Below are 20412 nucleotides of genomic sequence, written 5' to 3' on the forward strand. Positions count from 1 at the left end.
ATCTCAGAACTCTGTCTCCCTAGCTCAAAAAAGACAAGGATCTCATAGAAAAAGTCCAGTGGGAGGCCATAAAGATGGTTGAGGATCTGGAGCATCTGCCATATGAAGACAGGCTGAGTAACCTGGATCTGTTCAGCCTCAGGAAAAGAAGATGGACAGAGCATCTGATAGATGTTTATAAATATCTAAAGAGAGATGGGAGGCAAATGGATAAGGCCAGGCTCTTTTCTTGATGGTGCACAGTGGTAGGACAAGGATTAATGGCCTAAAACTTGTACATAGGAAGTTCCATACTAACATGATGAAGAACTTATTTACAATAAGGGTGATGGAGCACTGGAACAGGCTGCCCAGAGAGGCTGTGGAGTCTCTTTCTATGGAGATACTAAAGACCTGGCTGGATGTCTACCTGTGCAACCTACTGTGTGTACCAGCTTTAGCAGGGGGATTGGCCTCAATCTCTTGAGGTCACTTCCAAATGTTGTGATTCTGTATATTTTCCCTTGTTCAAGCAATGAATTTAAGCTCTATGGTAGGCTTTCCCTTTTTCATTGGGTAGGGAGTAAGTAAGTGACAATACCCTGACTTCATCACTTACTAGCAGATTACACCTTCCTTCAAGTCTGTTTTGTGATTTTTAGAAGTGTATGTATCTAGAGGGAAAGAGAAAAAAAGATTTATTTATTCCTTTTATCTTGTCCTTGAATGAATATGGAGAACGGAGTAGGTTTCCATGCTTTCATACTGTGATGTACCTCACAGTATCCCTGCAGAGTCATATGAAGAAGTTCACAGTGCTACATGAAATGTTTCATTTCTACCTATGCCAAGAACAGGCCCACAAGCTTAAGAAGTATTTATTAAGAAGCCAAAGATGGTAAAGGGGGAAGCTACTTATTAAATAAAAACTGAAAAAAAACCCCATATCCTGCAGTCTTCTGTTTAAATAATCATGCTGTAGTTAGAAATCAAAGCCAAATCACACAATTCTTTAGCCAGAAGGTAGTACACAGGATTATAATTTACTTAGTAGGAAACACTTCTGGGAAAAGTGAAGCAGATGTTGAATAAAAAGATAATAATCAGTCTAATTTCACTTTTCCTCCCTCTTTTTGTTATCATGACAATTGTTACATTAAACATCAACCACAAGTACATAGAAGAACTAAAACATGCAGCATGCCATTGAGCAAAGCATTTGTTTTAAGTAGCTAAAGAAAAAGATTTATTTTGCTAACAAGAAAGCCCATGGTGTTCTGTGGTGAGAAGCTCTTTTCTCAAAAACAAAACAAAACCCCACATATATACATAAAAATTTGCACTTAAAAGCAAACATCAATACATATTTATACACACATAAACATATTAATATAGGAAAGTTTTTGGGGATGGAGTAATCTGTTAATCTTCTAGAACTAAAGCTATTCAATGCTCTTTTTTCCAAATCCTTGAAAAATACATTCTTTCAGTGTCCTTCATGACACTTCATGACAGGAAGGATTTAAAAACCGTTACTAGTATAACCACTATTGTTGTCATATCAGCAACTGGATTTGTTAAGAAATTTGTCTTTACTTTCAAGAAAAAGAAAAAGAAACCAACAATGATCACATACTCCAAGCAAAACCCAGGCATTAGAAAGATAAAAGACCCATTTCACATCAGTTATCCAACGGCTATAACATCAACAGTGTACTGTTGTAGTTTAATGTACTGTCCTATACCTTAAAGAAAGTTTTCCTGCTAGCATTTTCTCTTACCAAAGGCAATCTTCTAGACCTGTTGTTAGCATTTCATAGTTGTCCCTCTACACAATTGTCCAGCTTAATGCACCACACAGAACTACAATACAAATGGAATTGTTCCATTGTATTGAGAGTGGCAAAGATATACAAGTTTCAAGATCGATTGAAATATATACTGCAAAATGCATGAAAGTATTTTTTGCTTTTTGGACAGAAATGAAGGCTAGTTTTTGTATTTAACATATCTGAGTTTAGAACACCCACACAAAGAAACAAGAGTAGGTTACAAATCAGTACCTCTGGGAAGTAGGATTATTACAGGTAATTCTGAAAGTGCAAGGAAAAAGAAATCTAGATTTTCCAGTTTGGCTCATGGACACTGAGAATTTCAGGGCAGGTACTGAAATGCTCATAGACACTGAGCATTTCAGGGCAGGTACTACAAATATTTTCTCATCTTAAATAGGTTTGTTATCTTATTTTAAAGCTAAAATAAATTCTTACATATAAGTTCTCTAGCCAAATGCATGTAAGAACCTTACCTCTTAAAGAAACAGAAATGACAGAAATGGTCTAGGTCATTTCAAGGAAAGTAACAAAGACAATAGTAGAAAAAGGAAATATGGAATTACCTCTTCCACAGGTAACAGTGCAGGCTGTCCACTCTCCATATTGCCAAAAATACTCTGGCTCTCCAATCTCATTCTCGTGATTTTCTTCTTTACGAACAGTATATTCATACTTGATTCCAGGATTAGTCTCTTGAAAAAGTAGCTGGAAAAACAGTACAGCTCATTTAATTATTTATCATTATTATAACCTTCTAGCCCAAAGCTTTTGAAGTATGACAGCAAAACAAAACAAAACAAAACACCAAAACCAGCAGGTTTAAAAGCAACCTATTTTGGAGCCTACTACCCATTCCGAAATACAGACTGGCAAACCTTTCATTTGTTTGCTGACAGTGGCGGACTTCTTTTTAAGACACAACCGTTTGTCATGCAGTTTTGAAAGCTCATGTGTAAGTGGGCCAACAAAACTGGTATCCTATTGACCATAAGATAATGCAAAGTCCATTCAAGGCTCTGATTAAAAGCTACTGCCTGTATACCTTACCATTACTTACTGCCTTACCATTATAAATGGTAATTATCCTACCCATATATAACAACTGTTAAAAAATATCCAGTAGGTCAGAAAACTAGAGATTTTATTGAGATACTACCTTATTATTATTTTTCACCATTTCCAGATTAAGAAGGAAAATTCCAAGTAAGTAGAATCACACATGAGTATCACCATTTGGCTGATAGGATGGGGGTAAGAGAATCTTCAGGGAATAAACTACTGAGGCAATGAACTTCTCCTCTTCCTCCTAAATGGTTTCATTGGATTTGATTTCTGACGGTGACAACTGAATACCCACTACATGGATCCTCTCCCATGGCCATAATCAAACTATGACACAAGACATACATATTTTCAGGTAGAATGAACTGCTTTCTCAAGCAACATACTGCTTTCCAAAATAGCTCAAATGATTTTTTAAAGATAGGATGCTAGTAGAGCAGTCTATATAAAAATATACATACTTTTCCAGCCTCAGTTTCAAAGTCTTCACACATTCAGCTACTATCCAAACCCAATGGGCTCTGTTAGAGATCTTCTACTTACTTGAATCCATATTGATTCATTGGTGGGTCCCGGAGCTGTCAGATTTTCTAGATCACCTGTCCTGTCATACTGAAATATTGTTCCTGCTACTTTGTATTCACCATTCCACTGGATGATAAAACCTCCATTCAGGTAATATTTTTCTGGATCTTTACTTCGCACTGCAAGGAAATTGCCTGCTTCTGCAACTTCTGTGACTCTGATACCCCTTGCACCTTTTGGAATTAACCCAATATCAACATATCCTAAGAGAGAAAAAACAAATACATGGAGGTAAACAAGAAAAATGTCACCACAGTTTATTTAAGATGTTTTAAAACACTAGATTCACTTGGGAAAAAAATACACATATATATTTATATATGTATATATATATATATATGTAAGTGCTCCCATGGAGCTTTTCATTTACATATTTATATATTCTTTTCATTTAATTAATGGTGGGACTTTCCAACCCAGATTTTCCAATATTAGTTAGAGAATATGCACTATGTTTCAGCAATTATAGCGGCATTTAGAAAGGATATGGATGTGAATGCTTTTCTGAGCTGTGCCACATGATCTGCATCTCTGCAACCGTGCCCGAGGGCTCCGGCACACTGTAACCATGAGTAATCTGGAAAAAGACTAGGGAGTCTTTTTTAAGAACCTGTTGTAGTAAAGGTTTTTTAATTTGTAATGAACATTTTCATCTGTCGTCAGTGGATATAAATGATTTCATAATCCTTAAGTTTGAAGTGATTCAAGTTCTCCAGGACTGTTTCCCTCAGACAAACTAGCTATATAAAACATGAAAGCCATTCATGTGCAAAATCATCAGTAAGAAGGGGTCCTCAGTTGGTGTGTAAAGAATGAAGTCAGAACACCTGCTGGAGAGTTTTGTTTGTGCACAGGAGGAGTGAGGCTCAGTGATTCTCACTCTAGAGAGAACTACAATTGCTATTAAAAGAAAAACGTAAAACAGAAAATTCACATACAAATTTGAACACAAACTCAAATAGCTTTCTTGATGTTGCTCCTGGCTGAGTTTTACAAATTGGAACGATGACAAGCTCTACAAGCAGATACCCTTGGAATGTAAACTGCAGAAGTTTGTTTGCAGTGTAGGTATGTAGTTCCTCATCACACCCAGCTGTTGTCACAAATTAAATTCTGAGAATCACATCCTCGTCACCTGTCTTGTGAAGTAAACTGATCAGCTTTGATTACACAGGCATAAGCCATACTAAACTTCAGAATCAGTGGTACACTTAAAGTGCTGGACAACTTCAGTTAAGTTACAGCTGGTAGCTCTTTCGCACGGTAACAAGTACAGGCACTACTGACATATGTTGCCCATGGGAAAATAAAACAAAACATAAAGCCACTAAAAAAAAAATTCAAATAAATTAAAATATCCACCCATCCATGTCCCTCATTTCTCCACCACCTCCCCTTTCCCTCTCCCCCCCAAAAAAACCCAACAACCTACAACCATAAAGAAAACCAAAAAACAAAAATCCACAACCAAATAAAAAAAGCATCTGTCTACTTCAATCTCTTTGTAATTAAAAGAAACATAATGTTAAACAGATATTGTTTTCTGGATGACACCTTTTGCGTATTTCTGAGATTAGCTATGGAAACTGAAATGTTTCAGTCTTTCACACGTGAAGGGTATAACAAAATTTGGAAGATTACTAAACAACTAGATTGTTATAGGAAACCAGAGCATTGTAAGAAACTAAGGTCTAATGACTTTCCCAAATGTTGTATTTATTTAGTGAAATCGAGATGTGTTATAAGCAGTGTGTGACTGTACGGCTAAAGACTTGATTAGAAGACATGCTCACGTGGGCCAAATTAAATTTTATGCATGCAAAAATTTTATTGTTTAATTTTCTGAGAGCTTGGCTTGGCAACCTCGGTGTCCTTTTTCCAGCAGGTTTTTTTCCAGATGTAATTTGAATAACATTTGTTCAAAATATAAAATATAAAAACATTATATGTAATTTTCTTTCTGTTGTTAACTTTAAAAAGTCTGTACCCTGTCAAGTTTTTGCATAATTATTTCTGTCTGAATCACTTACACTTGCATATAGACCTGATTTTAAATATATTTCAGCTGTCTGATAGGTGTTAACCCTCCCTAAATTATCTCTTGGATTCCCAGAACGTCAGTTTAATTCCCAGTGAATTTTATCTGCTTTTAAAAGCAATGGTAATCAGGACTAAGCTTTCAATTTTATCAGGCAGCACCATATACATTTTTTTTGTTCGTTTAAAAATGGTGTAGGTGGTGTTTATATAATTATTCCTGGATATATGATTCCACCTGTCAAGATTATCTAGAGATGTGAGATTCAATAACAGTCGAAATGTCAGCTGGCTAACCTACATACTGCATTCATTAAAATCTGCTGCATTCATGTTGTCGGTGCTGTCATATGCCTGTGCAGTGGCAGCTCTCAGGCGCTATTAATCTTTCAATTTTTAACAAAAGTTAAATCTATATCTTCCTAATCACGGGAAGAGTATATGAATAAATTCATATCGCTACTGGGGCTGAATAGCTTGTTTCTCTTTTCCCTTTGTTGTAAGTCAGAAGAAATTTCACCAAAGTACTTAGCACAATACTGCAGATCAGATCACAATCGTCCTATTTCTCATACCAGCTCCATCCTGCTCTCCAGCTTGTCATATATGTGAGTTTCTTACTTTAAAATGAAAGTTCCTGAAGCACGATTTTCCTCTAAGCCAAGCTCTTAGGTACTATCACAAAAATATACATGGAACAGCACAGGCTTCCTGTGGCAAATCAGGTTTGCAGATCAAAGTACAGTTGCATGCAGCCTTTCCATGGAATAGAAGGAGCACTGCAGTGTGTAATGGTAATGGGGAAAAAATTAAAGCCTAAAGACAATCTCTGAAGTGAGGATGCAGGAGAACTTCCAATCTCTCAGATTCCTATCTGCATCTCAAGCGTGTATCAGGCCTCTGTGTGCACTTGGGCAGCAAGGGACTGTGCAAAGTGTTGAATCAGTTCCAATCAGGTTGTTTACAGGGTGTCAGAACCAAAATAAACCTGTGGGTTAAAGTGAATGCAGTCACATTTCCTCATTTGCTTGTCAGTTCAGGAAAATTCAGTCCTTCATAGGGCCTAGCTCTGCCTTCTGCCTGGCGGAATCAGATTTCTCTTCATCCCTGTTGCACAATCCCTCTTTTTTTGATTTTTAAGATTTAAAGGTTCCTAATGAAAAATTGAAAATTATTTTCCCCTACACACAATGAAGAGAGAAGGCAGAACAAATCTCTATCCTTCTGACCACCACCCTGTCCCTAGCCACTCCTTTCCCTTTTCAAAAGATTCCTTTGTTTGAACTGCAAAACTTCCTTTTTGTTAGTCTATTTAATCCTCATTCTGCCTGCCACAGTCATAAACCCATTATTTGCAACTCAGCCTTTCTACTACCCTAACACTTTTCCCATCAAGAAGCAGCATTTATTCTCTTTCCATTATCTGCATGCATGGTAAATGTTCTGTGCATAGTAATATTCCTCTGCAGCCAATGTGAGTAACAACAGAGATTTAGAATCATAGTATCATAGAATTGCTCAGGTTGGAAAAGACCTTAAAGATCATGAAGTCTAATTGCAACCTAACCATAGTACCCTAAAACTGCCCTCTGCTAAATCAGGTCTCTGTCTCTGAGCACCACATCCAAATGGTTTTAAACACATTCAAGGATGGTGACTCAGCACCTTCCCTCTGGAGCCTATTCCAGTGCTTAACAACCCTTTCTGTAAAGAAGTTTTTCCTGATATTCAACCTAAACCTCCCCTGGCGCAACTTGAGGTCATTTCCCCTCGTCCTGTCACCAATGAAAACCCCACTCTTGCTGTAAGCACCTTTCAGGTATTTGAAGAGAGCAGTAAGGTCTCCCCTCAGCATCCTCTTCCCCGGACTAAACGGCCCTAGTTCCTTCAGTCGCTCCTCGTATGGTATATTATCCATATTTACCTCTCTTTAAAATACTCTGATGTTCAATAAGGCCAAGTGCAGGGTGCTGCACTTGGGTTGGAGCAATCCCAACTATTTATACAAACTGGGGGAAGATCTCCTTGAGAGCAGCCCTGTGGAGAAGGACTTGGGGGTCCTGGTAGATGAGAAGCTGGACATGAGCCAGCAGTGTGTGCTTGCAGCCTGGAAAGCCATCTGTGTTCAGGGCTGCATTAAAAAAGGGATGGCCAGCAGGGAGAGGGAGGTGATTGTCCCCCTCTACTCGGCTCTTGTGAGGCCCCACAGTACTGCGTCCAGGCCGGGGCCCCCAGTGCAGGAAGGACATGGAGCTCTTGGAACGAGTCCAGAGGAGGGCCACTAAGATGGGCCTCCTCTCCTTCACCTCTCCTGTGAAGGAAAGTTGAGGGAACTGGGGTTGTTTAGCTTGGAGAAGAGAAGGCTCCGGGGAGACCTCATTGTGGCCTTCCAGTACTTAAAGGGAACATATAAACAGGAGGAAGAACGGCTGTTTACAAGGGTGGATAGTGATAGAGGAAGGGGGAATGATTTTAAACTGAAACAGGGAAGGTTTAGGTTAGATATTAGGAGGAAGTTTTTCATGCAGAGGTTGGTGACACACTGGAACAGGTTGCCCAAGGAGGTTGTGGATGCCCCATCCCTGGAGGCATTCAAGGCCAGGCTGGATGTGGCTCTGGACAGTCTGGTCTGGTGGTTGGTGACCCTGCACATAGCAGGGGGTTGAAACTCAACCTTTTCAACACAGGCCATTCTATGATTCTATGATCAATCACAGAAAAACTTGTGAGTGCCCCAGCCCAGATCCTGCTTACACTTCAAGCTTTCTACTCTAAGAGTGCAGCTGGGGCAGCTTAACTGACTTGCTAATGAATCTCCTGAAAACAATGTGGACTGAATACTGGCAACTATCAACAGCTGAGACCATTTGTGCAAAATCAGAATTCTGATTTGTTTTTCATCACAAAAATCTAATGGAACCCCTTATGCTGATAAAACTGTCTCTCCTGCAGCTGTGTTTGGAGATTAGAATATTTAGCCTTGCTTTATACTTCCCTGTGCCACTGAACTTTCAAAAAAACCTCAATTTTTCCTTCTCAGTTGATAGCAGTACATATCCTGAGCTTTGGTCCAGTTTCATTACCTGCAATGAATTTATGACCCTGAAATCACTGTATTTGCATAAACTGTTCAGTAGACACACAGCTATTAATCTTTTCTGTAAGACAGAATGTCATAATACTTGTAAATCAGAGTTAAGAATAAGCCAGATGTTGTGAGCATCAGTAAGGGCCATACATTGCCTTAAAAGCTGAAGAGCCTGCCAACCTCTGCCTTTCCTGACACATTTTCTTATTTTCTGCAATAGAAGTAGAAGGGAAAGTAGAATGGAACAAGTAGAAGGAAAGAATCTACAGAAGCAATCAATTTTTTTTTTTTTTACTTTATCTAAAATGATGAAATAATTTACTTAACATTCAATACACACACATACAATCTGCATGGTTGCAGTCATCTTCAAGTTTTATTGGTGGGATTCAGATTTGGAGGGGTATGGAAGGAGCATATCTAACAGCACAGTGAGAAAAAAAAAATATTGAAAGTGCTTTTCCCCAAAATTGTAAATTGTAAATTATTTGCACAAATAATATTTTATTAGTTTTAGTTCCCACTCTTCAATTTCAGACTCTGTCAATTTCCTCTTCAATTTCAGACTTTTTGGCACCAATTCATCCCACACAAGGCAACTTAAGGACTGCATGTCTCACTGCCATTGGTGAAGAAGGGCTCAGACCTTGAAGTTCTGATGCAAACCTTTGTAGCATTGCACTTTTTTTTCCACTTTTCCAGCCCAGAGGACTACTGCAGAAACTTCTACAGCAAACAGATGTGCAAAATTCTTCACAAGGAAGAAGCTGTACATGGTCACTAAAGCCAATGCTATCGAATTTAGGACTCTCTGAAATACGTGGTCCAGTGTTTCATGAGTGCTTTACTTCATCTAGAGATGCAGTTAATATTTTCCAAGGGCATTAATTACACTTTCTTTTTGAGTTTTTGTCAATATCAATGTAAATTGCACAGGACCTGTTAGTTTCTGACATCATTTTTATCAGATAAAGTGAACTTAAAAAACAGTTCACCAATCTTTTCAGGCACACACAAGATTACTTGTGAAACATCCTTTTGGTATTTCCTATACAGACTGGTCATTCAGTTCAAATGAAAAGCATTTCTTAAGCCTTTTTATGTGGATAAAAACTTCATCAATAGAAGAGTTTAAGTAAAGAACCCAATTTACCAAATCCTTCACTTTGATTAAATGTCATTTTTACTGTATGACAGGCAGAGCCATCTCCCAAGCAAACTCCACACTGGTCTTCAGTGGCATTGGAATTTATCTCATAATCACAGCCAACAGCCTAAGGGAGGGAAAAAAAAAAAAAAAAAAAAAAAGAGTTTCAGAATAAATACATCTTCACAATGAAGCTTCAGCATATATATTATATACAATATTAAAAATATATACGAATATTTTATAACATAAACTAGTAGTAAAGATCATTAAAGTGAAACTCCAATGTATATATATGAAGTCAAAAAGAACAAAAATCCCACAAACACTACTAGGCCATGAAACATATAGTAGTGACTAGACACATATCTGAACTGGAAATGTCCCACTGAAATGATCTCAACTCTTTGGACTATCCAAAACATCTAGCGTTCATGTCTGCTCTCTTATATCATGACACAACCATGGATTCCCAGAAATAAAATGTAGTAACAGAAATGAAAGACAGGGATTCTCACCACTGCCTCAGAGAAACCCCAGTATTTTACCCACAGAATAACAAATATTTCACAATGTTTCTTCAACAGATGTAGAACAGAAGCTATGCACAGGAACAGATGCTTTGAATCTGTATTAATAATGGCACATGGGGCTAGGATTACTTGCCAAAGATTCACTTTACTGAACATGCTGAACTCAGACAACTGTACCAAGACAAAGCCACAAGGCAACTCAAAAAATGACAGACCACTTTCTGATCACTGTGTCATGTTTTGTAGCAGTCCTAGTGAAGAACTACTACTGTAGACAAATCTCCTGAAAAGTAAAACTTTTCAGTAGGCGTCAAGTTTTACAGCGTTTTCTTCTTCAGCTTGCCAGCACAGGACAGACCAAAAGCTCTGACAAAGAATGATTTTCCGTTCATTTTTTTATGGGGAGAAAGTGAGAAAAAAAATAATCATTTTGAGTTGAGTTAGGAAAAACTTCCTTGCCAAAACTTAAATTTCATGCAGTAGTCTATTACACTTGAGGAAAATCATCTTTTAGTTCTGAGCAAGTTTTTTTTTTTGTCTCTCTTTAAAAACTAGGCAGATTTTTAAGTTGAAGTGTTTTAATATAAAAATGTGCTATAAAAATAATCTGAAATTTCTTAAGTTTTATATCCATTTATCAGAATCAAAGCAGCATATGTTCTAGATGAGAAATCAGAGTGCAATATGGGTTAAACTGAAGAGTTTGGTTTCTGTCCATATATAAACCAGAGAAACCTTTAATCATCCTGAATTAACCTGCAGGTAAATGTAATGATTCAGTGTTCCCTGAAGCTTCTCTCCTTCCTTAAACAGAGCTCAGCTGTTGAAGGAAAATCAAGCCTGAAACTTTCTGACAGGCTTTGTGCTAATACAGTACTACAAAAGTACAGCAGGAGAAGAATCCTAAAGTAAATTCATTCAAGATGATTTTAAGCAGCCAACTTTGGAAACTTTAAAAAGTATACAGCGCAAAATAAAAGCTAGATTGTTAAGTACTGTTAAGCTTTGCACTTTTTTGCACTGCTTTTCAGAAAAAGGTGTATGCGTAACAGCACTCGAGCTCTTTGATATCATAAATATCTTTAAATCACATCTGCATTTCAGCTACTTTTATCACAAATGAATATCAATGACTTCTGAAGTATATTAACAGCACTTTATACCAGAGCCTACCATCATTACTGAGGAGCTGGCTGCAGCTTCCCAACTAAATGAATCTCCAACTGCATTGTTCCATGCTTGCTGTGGGTATCAGCATGGATTCACCTGTAATGTATTCTCATGCAGACAGAGCACATTTGGCAGTGCTCCACCTTCATCTATTTGTCACCTAAGGAGCATGCTACAACATTTGACCTGGTTCTCCTGGAACTGAACTTTTCAGTCATATATAATAAACATTATTTACTGATATATTTTTTTTCTTGATTTGAAGAATACTTCAATAAATAATTTTGTCTGCCTCCCTCCACCTTGAAAATTACATCCAGGTAATCATTTAAAAAATAAAAAAAACTTTTCTCAAAAATTCAGGGTAGATTTTGAGGGGGAAGAGAGTTGTTTTCAAGACCACACTGAAGTGCATCAACACTTATGTCACTCCCCATTCTCTGCTTCATTCTTTCCATATTCTAGTTTCAATTTGAAATTACTTTAAAATTTTGACAAGAATTAGTGCATAGTTTAAATCCATTAGATGTTAAATTTCTTGATTTATTAAGCATGTATTAAATAAATAAAATCCTATTTAGCTTAGAGAGAAAAGATGCAATTTTGGTCAACTCTTGGGCACATCCCCACCCTAAAGGACATAGCTGGTTGGCACTCTGAGAGAAGAGAACCATTTACCTGACAACTTGTCCTTTCTGACAGTCTGGCTGATGTGTATGGATACTGCCACTTGCACAAGAGATTGAGGGGCTGCTATCCACTCGTGTGTTACCACTTCATACTTAGTATAGTATTCACGCTTCACAGATCCTAAATTCATTACTAGTAAGGGTTTTATTTCTTTGCAGTTTTGCTCATTTGTTTCCACAGTGCTTTATGCTACCGTGACATCAAGCTAAACTTGCAGAACACAAGTGGAGCCTGGTTGTGTCTAACACTTAGTGGTCGTCAGCAGTGTCTGAGACATCTGGAAGCCTATAATAGCAGATTCCCTATGATTTAGATGAACAGCCATAAGGGATATGGCAGTAGATGAAAGTTTTACTTTGCTGATTTTTGTCAAAATAAACTTTCAGGTGCAAAACCTGCCAACTTCTCTAATATCCCCTTGATGTATGAAGATCTGGGTATCCCCTCTTTTGAATCTGATCCCCTTTTACCTTCAGTCCATCAGCTCTTGTAATCTTCCATAAGCTTTTGACAGTAAAGCCTATCTGTTAATCTAGGTACAAAACCTTCTTCACATTCTACTATTTTTTCCTGTCAATTTCAGAGGAAGAAACACCTGAGCTTTTACTCTGTGCACCAGTGATTTAATGAGCAGCTACAGGAGCTCCAAGGAAAGGCCTCAAGTTAATGATGCCACTTTATATAGTAATATTATCACTCACATTTTTACAGAAATTTCAAAAAACACTCATCTGTCACTTTAATAACAGCACTTTATCAGCACCTTTGATGCCTGCTATGAAAAACAGGGCTGTGCCAAGATGTTCTCTCTTGATTCACAAAAGGCCATTTTAAAAAAGAGGGAAAGTTTATTCTCTCTGTTAGTGATGTGTATTTCATAGATATATCTCAGCATTAAGTACAACATTTATGAGAAGTACAGAATGTTACAGAGATAAATACGTGCTAAGAAGGTTCATGACTCATTTTTTACCTCCAAGCATGTAGCTATTCAACCAATGATGGATTAAATTGTAGTACTCAAATGAGGTATCATATTACTCAGACACAATTGTAATAAGGTCAAAATGATTCTTCATCTGGCAAAGAGGTCAGACCTATACTTGTTAGCTAAGGATGAAGTACAATTCATATTTAGCACTTCCTAAAAATGTAAAGAGATGGGTACATGTCTATCTTTCTTCACAAGATGCGTTTTCCAGTGTATCTACTGTGCTGTCAGCACATTTGTTAATAGTTTATAAGAAGTTAGTAAAATCAGTGTAATCAATTTTATCATTAGACCAAGGCAGTAATGAGCCACTCTGGGAAGTCCTGCAAATTGAAGATTATTTCCTGCTCTGTGCACACATTTACTGTTAATCAGAAAGCAGGGGAGAAAATGTTTCAAGCAAACAAAATATATATTTTTAACTATGCAAATGAAAAATCCAGAAATAGAACCCCAACACTGCATGTTTTACTACTAGGCAATACTAATGAGTGTTTTGGAGCTTCTCAATCAAACTTCTGGGAAGGAAAGCAAAAAAAGATGTTTTCAAGTTTTAACATTTTTGTCAAGTAAGCATTTGCTTTTAGAAAATGCATATTCTTAAAATGGTTTCTTTTCACCTCTGTTGGCTGCTCATGCTTCCTCGAATAGTTACACCCGTGATAGTTTATTTAGTGTGAGCTGTCAGTCAGACATTCTGAAATCACTGAACATATTTCTCTTGTGAGTACTCTTTAATTTGAAAATCTCAAAGACTGAACAAATCAGTTCTCAGCTACTGTACTGGCACTGCTGACCATGTCCAGTAGAAGCTCCACAATATAGCATCATACAATCACTTTCCTGCCTTCAGAGTGCCAATTAGTGTCTCTGCATGGGCTGCAGTCTGTGTCAGTTCAGATATTTCACACATTGCTATACATTTCCCTTAGCAACACATTAAGAGCATCAAAATATGACATTGTAACATGAAAAGAATCCCTCTGTCCCTTCCAACTATAACCATAGAGGCTTCTATTTTGATTTTCCTCTGACATTTGAAACAGTTTATAGCAGACATCACAACACCATATAAGCAAAGAAAGGGTATGCTGCAGAGGTTCCCAAGAACGAAGCGTTTGGAGAGCTGTGCCAGAGTAAATCAAGCTTTGGTTTTACAGCCTAGCTAAGAAAATGCTGCTGGTGGTGCGATAGATCCCATATCTAGCTGAAGGTCACCTTCTTACAAGGCTATTAATGACCTTCATGACGTGTATATTTTCATGTGTTTGAGTAAACAGCTCCAGCAGTCTTTCATTAGGAATACATTTACGTGAATTTTAATTTTCACCTTGTCACTTATTTTTGTTATTCATTAGATTTATTTCTAGATGTGTCATCCTTCCTTTTATTTGCTTTCCCCAATTTTCTATCCTAATATGCAGTAGCAATATTTTCTAAAACTGCCTTAAATAACAAGCCTAAGATTTCTGCCAAATTGACTGCTAAAGCAGTCTGGAGACTACATGCAGGTTATTAAAACAAGGAAAGAAAAAAAAAAAAGCAGTAGCAATTAGGTTCTGAATCTATTGCATACATGTTCTTGAGCACCCTCTGCCAGTTGAACGTGCTGTGCCAACAAGAAACCATTGTATGCCTTATCATGTGTTTTGCAAATCAGCGTCGATTTCTGTGCCCTTTGTAATTGCCTCATTTATCAAGTGCTTTTCTAACACACCTGAGACTAGCTTTATTAGTAGTCCTGCCACACAATGTGGAGGCAAAAACAGTAACCTGAATTGCCCTGGCCATGTTACAGGAAGGAAAAGTAATTTATTTCCTACTGCATGGTAACTAAAAGGAAAACAGCCAGAGGTACTGTCCTTTTGCCACTTCCATCGGGAGAAATTTTTGTGTCAGACTGGCAGGAGGCAGGTACAAGGAGTCCTTGCTGTCACTGAAGGGTATGACCTATTGACAGAATATAGAAGTTACATGAATGCTTCAAAGCTCCTCCTTCTACTTGTCTCCCACACTGTCCTCCAAACTGAGAAAGCACAATCTTGTCATGTTGGCCAAGACATTGGCTTAAATAGGGAGAGATATGTCCTGATGTGCCTATTTCATTTACAATTTGTCTAGATGTGGCTGAAATAATGTCCTGTTGGGCTAGCTGAGGGAGGAAGAGATTGAACCTTAATGAGTGGCAGTAGAAGTACTACAGGAAAAAAAAAAAAAGTAATCTGCTTTTTAACAAGAAAACAAAAACAAAAACAAACCACTACTAAACACTTATCTCGCTGCTATGATGCTGTGTTCTTCTCCACCATAACGTTAACCTCTGAACACAATAATTGTCCATTACTACAGAGAACAATTCAAGGATTTGCATGACAGAAGGTCATTTAAGCCTATTAAAATTCTGTGCAGCAGATGAATGCCTGTTACAAACAGCAGAGTTGCCTGGTCCTTCACTGTCAGTGTCTGCACTATCTCAATGCACATACCATGTAAGCTTTCACTTCTAGATAATGCCGTGTCATATTTAACAAAAATCCTCAGTCTGGAAAAGTCATGTATGCACACTGTTCAACATATATACCACAGTGGCAGTATCTTCCTTAATAACCCTATGGGATCAATCAAGTGTTTTAATAAGAATTAGAGTCAGCTTGCAGTAAATAATTTAAAGCATAGGGAGATATGATATGTTCTCAAAATGTCTTCTAAATAAAGGAAAAAAGAAATGGTACCCAAAGGATGGGAGCAGAGAAATATAGTTAAATAGCAAGCTAGTCATGATATATCTTGATGATGTTAAGTAACATTAACTGACCGATCTTGATGACTGCCTCCATTCAAAATCATAAGTTTGACATTGTAACAGGAGATAGTCCAAGAAGAAAAGACAAGATGGGTGCAAACAGAATAAAAGAGTTAAGAGGATGGCATGTCTCTTTTCCTTATTACCACCACCCAGAAACAAAACCTGGTGGCAACATCAGGCACGTAACTTTGAGATACCTCTTTGCTGTCACTGGTTCCAGTGTTTAGTGATTTAACAGCTTTACATACTTATGGGAGTTCCTCTTCTGTTTAATTCAGAGAGTCCCACTATTTTATTTGCCAACTCCTCATGAAGTACCAATTCCAGTTTGTCCTTGAATCAATAAAGCAAGCTCTAAAGAAATACTATACCAACATCTAGCAGTTAAGGCTTCCTTGCATACTGAGGCACAGGCAGTGCTAAAGAAAAACTTGGTTTTATACACTGGATAATTTGCAAGGGCCAAGAGAATCAGCACTGGAGTCTGAACTCACTTTCCACTTGAAGATACAAATCACGGAATTGCCAAGTTGAGTAGGCAAGCATTCAGTAAACCCCAGATAATTAAAATGAGGCACCTCAATTCACATTTAGTCATCTAATTAAGAACAATTTAATGTCCATTCTGAGCAAAACCATGGATATTTGTAAGATCAGCTGAATTTAGGAGATTTAAGTTCTAGGTTGAATATGAGTCTGTCTATCTTTTGTTTTTACATACAAAGAGTTTGAACTTCTTGCTTAAATCACAGCTGCTTTGCAAACCAAGCATTATTTTAATAAAAATGAGAAGCACTTTTATAAGATGTAGACTTGAAAGCATTATGAGACACTGCTGTTAATATTTCCTAACGTTCCCACATTATTATAAACATGTTACTATTGGAGTGCAAGAATTATATACCAGACTAGTACTCTTAAATGCATTTCTAGATTTTCTCACCATGATCTATAATGTGGGTACTGTGTTTAGCTAGCTGGACTAAAATATCAGTGAATAATATTGAGAGGTACTTGAAAATTCTTCTCCTCAAGTGTAATGCAGGGCTCCTATTACAGATAAAAGCACACTGTCTTACAGAAATAAGAGCTATTTGGGTAACCTATTCATCACTGGGTATCATTTGTGGCAGTGGCATGATGATATTTTTCACTCCACGATTCCGACTCCAATTAAATCTGATGCAGTAGCTGACATATGAAAGGCTGACAAAACCATGTTCACTGGTAGAGACTGTGCTTTGGAGGAAATTTTTTAGAGACACTGTGAGCCCTAAGAATCAGTATATCTGGTATTAGAAACTGCAGTTAAAATAACTTTTCCTTTGAACTCTGATTTACCATTACGTTATTTCTGATAAAGGTATAAATTTGAATTGTCACAGGAAAGGTTAAATACAGAAAACATACAGAAGCTATAATGAGCCATAGTGACCTCAATTTATTTGGTGTGGAAATCAGAAAATTAAAACATAACAACACAAAGACAGCCTTCCGGATTTAGAGCTTTCCATCTTCTTTGTGAGGTTCAAAAGCACTAACACAATATGCAACATTATCATACTTCAGTATGTAAATCTTTGTTTCCAGCTGGCTTGAGCTGCTCGATCACCATTATAGTTAAAAGAGCATTCCGGCTCTCAGCAAAGCCAAGTAGAATCTCTCCACTGTGAATTTGAACAGAATCTCAGTAACTCCCTCTCACAAATGCATGTCCTGCAAGGAAAACTTGTAACAAACTTTGTGTTGCTCTTCTTTGAAGCACAGTAGCTACTAAAGTGCAGAACATGCTGAGAACCTTACATTTATTCTTCAATAAACAGAAGGTTACTGAACTACATGCTGTGTGTTTGCTAGCTAACTCGTTGTACCACATTATTCAATTTACTGTTGTAAAAGGAAATTATTTTTATTATCTTCAAGAACAAGCGCCTGGTCCTATTACAAGTCAGCTCACAACTGTTATATAGCACACTGAACTGAATTTTCAAAATCAAACCATGTAGCAGAGATAACAGTTGTAACTCTAAAGCTATAGTTCATGAAAATCACCAGAAACAGGCTTTTTTAATATTATTAAAGTAGACGAAAAAAAGATGAGTTTGAAGGTACCAGAAGAAATCACGCTAATGGACTTGCTAAAAATGATAGAAATAACTCTAATGTCTGTTCAGAAAAGCTCTATCTGTGAATTTATTTCCATGAGCATTAAAGATGGAATCAAATGAAGTGCTTCACATGGATCTTGCAACAAAACAAAACCTCAAAGCATTATTTTTTTTCCCCTTAACTGTATTAAAAAATTTAGAGAAAGAAACATGCAAACATACCCAATACCTTACACATGCCATTAATACAGATATCTCGGCTGTGCCTTCCTTCAAAGCAGGGAGTACCATCAATGACTGCATCCAACATCTTCTCTGAAAAATGGCGATCTATTGGGCGACAGTGGAGCTCACACGGGTTAGCTGAAAGGAAAGTGAAATAATTTCTCAGAAAATATTTCAGCACGACATGGGAATGTAACGTACAGGGAATAACAGCGTGTTTTCCTTCTACCATCCACTCACTTTCTCTGGCATTTATTGACAAGTAATGGCATAATTAGAAGCGATTAACAAAGCCACAACACTAATGCTAACAGTGTAAGAGGCCTGATAGATGCAACTAGCACAGAGAATAGCTGGAGCCTAGTGTCCTCACACCTCCACACATTCCCTCGCTGATATATTAATGCCCAACTGAGTCGAGCAATAATGAGATCTCTTTTCTGCGAAAGAGAAAGTGACAAGAAACCAGCAGAACCAGCTGTCATCAGTGAGGGGAAAAGAGGAACCAGGGAGTAAGACTGTGAAAGATAAGCAACTGTTTTTCATCAGCTGATGACTGAGTGATTTCAGGTATATTTTACAACTTCTGATCAGTGCCGTCAGCTTCTCTCAGGGAAGCAATGAAATGACTGCTTCTCATCTTCTGCATGTCAGTCAAGGGTCATATCACTGCTTATTTTCAGATATTTGCTGGAAATTAATAAATTATTTCAACCACTCCACTTTTTTTCCTGCTTGGCAATTTATGAAATAGAGATAACTTTGGTAGTTCTGACAGATCCAGGCTGTTCTTGCATAGATGAGCAACAGGAAAAACTGTGCGAAAGCAATCTGTGGGTCACTAAAACAAGATTCTCCACAACAGCCCAGCTTAATTCTAGTCTATGCATGAATTTAGAAGAGCTAAAGAAAAACAACAGAGAACAACAAGAGTCCAAAGAAAGACAAAGAATTTTATAGGGAGCGGCTAAGGAAACTGGGACTGCTCTGAGGAGGCTCAGGGGAGACTTTATCACTCTCTACAACTGCCTGAAAGGAGGTTGTGGTGAGGTGGGGGTCGGCCTCTTTTCCCGGGTGTGACTGGATGAGAAGTAATGGCCTTAAGTTGAGCCACGGGAGTTCAGGTTGGATATTTGGAAGAATTTATTTTCAGAGAGAGTGGTAATGCACCGGTACAGGCTGTCCAAGGAGGTGGTGAAGTCACTGTCCCTGGAGGCATTCAAGAAACTTGTAGCTGCGGCTCTGAGGGACATGGTTAGTGGTCATGGTAGAGATAGGTTGATTGTTGGATTAGATAGAGGTCTTCCTGACCTTAATGATTCTATGAAATATAAATCTGCCTTGTGTCACAGATATTGCTTCTTTGAAAGTGGAAACTTTGGAACTCGGGCTTAAGAGAGTCCAAGGATATAACTTCGGAAAATAAGATATATAAATAGAAGATGAGTTAGAACTGAAAACAAGGTCAAAGCCAAGAAAAACAATCTCTGCCCTTATATTAATCCCTTAGAAAGCCTCCAGCACTGTCAGAGCTATGTAACTGAGAGAAAAGCTTTCCATTGCCATATCCATGAGGGATGGCAGCTGGGGAACTGTCCTGAGCCCCTGTTCTATTCCAAGACCCTGATCAAGCCGAATGCCACAGCAATTTGCTCATGCTCAGCAAAATAAAATACTTTGCACAGCAAAGCAATAATTGTTAAAAATGTCAGCTTTGGGAACTTTATAGGACCAATTTTGAGCCATTTTAATAAAATCACTCTGGGTGCTACAGAGGGGCCTCTACAGAGATCCTGTATCAACAGCCAACAAAAGTTGCTCGCTTTCCTGCTCTGAAAGCTATGCAGGGTAACTATAAATGGATATCCTAGCTGATGAATTTGTTTCCCTTTCCTCCTTTGATGATCTTGCTTTTGTCATACAAAGAACTGCATTCAAAATTGAAGGAGTTTCTAGTAATGAGAAAAATTCAATTTTTTGCTAATGCAAAGAAACCAAATCATTTCCTTTAAAAGGATTTATGCTTTTCAAGGGGGAAATTGACTTTTATAGCTCTGATTTGTACAGCACCAATATACACACAGCACCATGCTGTGCACAAAACTGGGATCAGCTCCTGGCCCCAGGGTTCTTGCAATGCCAGCTCTGACTCCTGC

At 37.8% G+C, this 20412-nt stretch overlaps 1 protein-coding gene across 5 annotated transcripts in view; it reads right to left on the reverse strand.

Moving 5' to 3' along the window:
• The window catches only part of ADAMTS12 (ADAM metallopeptidase with thrombospondin type 1 motif 12), a 175755-nt gene that overhangs the window by 35378 nt on the left and 119965 nt on the right, over nucleotides 1-20412 (reverse strand). For all 5 annotated transcript variants that reach the window (XM_085212861.1, XM_010725311.4, XM_019610350.3 and 2 more), the window contains 4 exons: nucleotides 18261-18394; nucleotides 9740-9860; nucleotides 3420-3664; nucleotides 2378-2519 (listed from right to left, as the gene is read on the reverse strand). In XM_085212861.1, coding sequence (XP_085068987.1) covers nucleotides 2378-2519; nucleotides 3420-3664; nucleotides 9740-9860; nucleotides 18261-18394 — 642 coding nt within the window. The remainder of the gene's footprint in view (nucleotides 1-2377; nucleotides 2520-3419; nucleotides 3665-9739; nucleotides 9861-18260; nucleotides 18395-20412) is intronic.

The sequence above is a fragment of the Meleagris gallopavo genome, chromosome Z (assembly GCF_905368555.1).
Source record: "Meleagris gallopavo chromosome Z, MGAL_WU_HG_1.1, whole genome shotgun sequence".
NCBI lineage: Eukaryota > Metazoa > Chordata > Aves > Galliformes > Phasianidae > Meleagris > Meleagris gallopavo.